This window comes from Camelina sativa, chromosome 11, assembly GCF_030686135.1.
Source record: "Camelina sativa cultivar CO46 ecotype springtype chromosome 11, ASM3068613v1".
In the NCBI taxonomy this organism is placed as follows: Eukaryota; Viridiplantae; Streptophyta; class Magnoliopsida; order Brassicales; family Brassicaceae; genus Camelina; species Camelina sativa.
The window spans coordinates 26,455,662-26,459,964 of NC_141890.1; the positions used below are offsets into that span (position 1 = coordinate 26,455,662).

Genomic DNA, 4,303 nt, shown 5'->3' on the forward strand with positions numbered 1-4,303 from the left:
ACTCTCCAGATCTAACTGCTATCTCAATTTGGTTGCACAACCGCTCCATAAAAGCACAAAGAGATAAGGAGACAAGGGATCTCCTTGTCTCAACCCTCTTGATGGTGTGAAAGCCTATGACTTCTCCCCATTCCACTAAACAATAGATGTACTTTTGACACATTGCATAATCCATTTTATCCAAACATCCGGGAAACGAGCTGCATGAAGCGTTTCGTCCACAAAAACCCATCGGATACGGTTATAGGCTTTCTCTAAGTCGAGTTTTAACAACATCCACCATTTCCTACCCTTCTTTCGTCTAATAGAGTGGACTGTTTCCTGCACAACTACAATGTTATCAGCACTAAATTTCCCAGGGATAAAATTTAATTGTGCTGGTTTGATAAGTTGTGGCATCACCTCCTTTAACCGCATAACCACAGCCTTTGTGATCGTTTTAAATAAAACGTTACATAAGCTAATAGGTCTAAACTGGAAAATCTTCTCCGGTTTGTCCACTTTAGCAATTAACGCTACCAACACATCATTCATGCCACCGGGAAGTAAACCAGTCTCAAAAAACCGCAAGACAAACCTGGACACTGAGTCACCCACCGTCTCCCAACAGTCCTGATAAAAGACAAGTTGGAAACCATCTGGTCTAGAAGCCTTAAAAAGACCCATACTGCTTATTAATTTCTCTACATCAGCCCTGACAAACAGTTTCTTCAGACTCTACAGCTCTGTCCGGGATAATACAGTGAAACCAGCCGAAGGTAACACCTCCACAACCTCTTCCACATCTTGCATTGAGTAGAGTCGCTTATAATAATTCACTGCTAGAACCTCTAACTCCTTGGAATCCAAAATCCAGGTCCCTGTGTCATCCCTCAACATTTCAACCTGATTCCTTCTCCTTTGAATGATTGTCGAGGTGTGAAAGTAACTAGTATTACGATCACCCAACATGAACCACTTCTCTCTAGATTTTTGGAACCAAAGTAGCTCTTTTTTTTCCAGGACTACCTCAAACTCTTTCAACAAACTCTCCTCTTGATCCAAGAGGACATCTGTTTGATGCACATCTAACAAATCCTGGACAGTCTGAATCTATGCCACTAGTTTATCTTTCCGCTGTTGTACATTCCCAAAGACCTCTTTATTCCATCGTTTGAGTTGTACTCGCAAGCCATTGAGCGCCTCTGCAGTAGACAAATCATTATTCCAGGAGTTTTGTAATAACTCCTTGAAACCTGGATGGCTTAGCCAGACTGCCTCAAAGCGAAAAGGTCGCCTAATCGGGTCACTTTTCACCTCCGGACGCAACTGAATGTAAAGAGGTGCATGGTCTGATGATAAGAAAGGTAAGTGAGTAACCGAGGCCTCCTGCCATTTCAATCTAGAATGAGGACAGCAAAGAACCTATCCAACCGTTTGGCAACAAAAGTGCTCTCTACACGTCCTATTTTCCAGGTAAATCGATTCCCTTTAAACCCTATATCAATGAGAGCTAACTCATTGATCCATTCACCAAAAGACAAAGAATCCTAAGATAGTTGTTCGTTACCTCCGGTACGTTCATCAGCTCTGACAATGGTGTTAAAATCACCACCAACAATGACTGGTTCTGTATTCCCCTGAATAATATCCTTCAGCTGACCCCAAAGACCACTCCGCCGAGTGACAGTTGGGGCCGCGTAAACTGCAATCAAATACACCACCTCTAACCCATCCACAATCCTAACATGAATGTACTGATCCGATGAATTAACAACCATCACAACTCATATTCCCGATCGCCAAAGCAGCCACAAACCACCACTTTGTCCCACTGCATCAACCCGAAACACATTCTTAAATCCCAAATTCTTACATATCCGTTGTGCTCTATCTCCCCCCTCCCCCCACGTGAGTCTCGACCACCACAACCATATCCGACTTCCACTTCTTCAAAAGATAACGCAAGGATCTCCAAAAAGTGGGTTTGTTAGCCCCCCGGCAATTCCACATTAAGCAATTCATTATCCTTCTGTTCCAAACTATCCACATCTGAATTGTCGGGGCAACTTGTTAAGCATCCCTAACCACCGCCTCCTCCGCCGGAGGAACAATCTGCATACCATCTTCCCTATCCCCCGAAACCACTGCCATGTCCGAATTGAAAATTACCACTTCATCACCCCAGATGTGACAACCTTCTCCGATACCAGACCCATCGTCTGTTCCGTGACAAAAGCTCCTCCATATCGACCAACTTGCCATGATTACGTTCTCATTCGTGTACCCGTTCCGAAAAAGTAAGCAAATCTTGATGCGGGCCAAAAATCAAGCCTCGTGAAGGTTTAGTGGGCTTAAACCGAGACTTAGGCCCAATAAGTTTTGGCCAATTATTCTCACCAGTTTTAACAGGCTCAGCCCGTTTCTCCTGGAAAACCCCTTTAAAACCATCTTTTTTATTCTCCAAATTCCCTCCAAACATCTTCTTCGTTCCTTGCGCAAACTTCTTACCTTTTCTCGATGATTCTTGAATCATCGCATTTTCCATATCCTCCTCTCTACCTTGACCAACCTCCTTTTCTCCCACAGATACCGTATATATCCCTAACCCACCAAATCTGTTAGAAATAGCAATATTCTCGAAAACCTTATTAATCGGGATCTCCCGAGATTGACAATCATGATTACCACCCGTGTTCACCTTAGGTAAGTTTTCCTTATTTGCCACCAGCCCAGATTTTCGTCCCCCCCCCTGACCAATAACCGTGAAACCGTCATCCACCGAGGTCTTACCACTCGACGCAGGGATCACCGGTGGTGACACATCGACCAATTCCCAATCTCTAATCGCGTGGGGACAATTATGTACCAAATGACCATAAATCCCACACCTTGAGAAAATAGGGGACAATCCTTCATATGAAACAAAGTATTGTTCACCATTGACCATCACCGTCCCCTTCAAAAGTTTTTTCAAATTCACCTATACACAACCTCTCGCAAATCGAGCCCTCTCAAAATTCAAAGTAGTCAGATCCACCTTAACTGGATTACCAGGGCCTTCAGCAACTGCCATTAAAATAGATCTATGGTAAAAGTGCACCAGTAAGTTAGACAAGCGAATCCACACCGGAGTAATAGTTATTTCATCCCGCAACGGATCAAAAGTAGGAGACCAGGCTTGCGTTAAGAGGTAGCTACCACACATTCTCCAAGGACCTCCCGTCAATGCTGCCATGTACTCAGCCTCCACATCAAAGCGGATCATAAAGTATTTACGAGGAAGATCCAACACTGACATCGCACCCATTGGCTTCCATATTTCCCTAAGCCGCTTAGTCAACACTGAAACCGAAACATGAAGCCCTAACACCTTCACAATCATACAGTTTTTCCACAAACTATACATTGCCTCTAAAACCTCATTGCCAATCGTAATCACCGGCTCACCATCCTCTCCATTCGGAAAAGCCAGACTCACCCTCTCCTTCACCAAAGCATCATCCAGAACATCTTCTGGATGGGGCATCCCACCAGAATTGCTCCCTGTCAAAGTTCTTACCCACGCCTTATGACCATCCGGTGGATCACCTGGAGGTCGATCTATAATTCCCGCATCGAACATAGTCTCATCAAGATCACCCGTGGTCAAAACCCTAGCCACACCCTCTCGAGTCGCCATCCTTATCAAATCTAATGATGGTTTTATTTAATTATAGACACTCAACGAATATTTTTTAAATGAAATTCTAAATCAAGATCCGTAGGCAGGAACGAAGCAAACGAAAACTTACCACGACCGCCGTACAATGATATGACTCCCACAAATGGTGAAATGATCCAAAATTAATTATAATAGATGAATATCCATGCTATGCGCGGGCTTATTGCTTACTTTTTTAAAATGACTTTTTTATTAATTTTTTTTTTAATGTAGAGTTTATCTTTGTTTTTTTTTAATTGTGGAAATCTTGAAAAATATAATTTGATGTTAATGCTTTAAATTTCACATACGTTTTCTCATTTTGTAATCGAATTATTAGATGCATACATGAACAACTTTATTTTAAACATTCTACAATTCTTGTCTAAAACTTTTTAAAAATATATTTTAAATGAAAATTTGATCTAAGGATGCATATTTTGTAACAAATAGTTTTTTTGGTTGAATGAAGTTTACATTCATTCAAAAAAAAACCTTAAGTATTTAGATATATTCATATTTAAGCTTCTCAACTGAATAATATGAAACAGTAACATTTTTTTTTATCAAGAATTGCAGTTTGACTACCTCTTTATTAGATATAGTTAAGATAGACATTTT

General features: G+C 41.5%; 1 protein-coding gene across 1 annotated transcript; it reads right to left on the reverse strand.

Moving 5' to 3' along the window:
- Positions 1-2,254: 2,254 nt before the first annotated feature.
- Positions 2,255-3,661, reverse strand: LOC147934425 (uncharacterized). Its single transcript, XM_087472625.1, has 2 exons — positions 2,974-3,661; positions 2,255-2,892 (listed from the first exon to the last, which is right to left on the reverse strand). Exons 1-2 carry the CDS (start codon positions 3,659-3,661, stop codon positions 2,255-2,257), a joined length of 1,326 nt encoding a protein of 441 aa, XP_087328751.1.
- Positions 3,662-4,303: the final 642 nt, after the last annotated feature.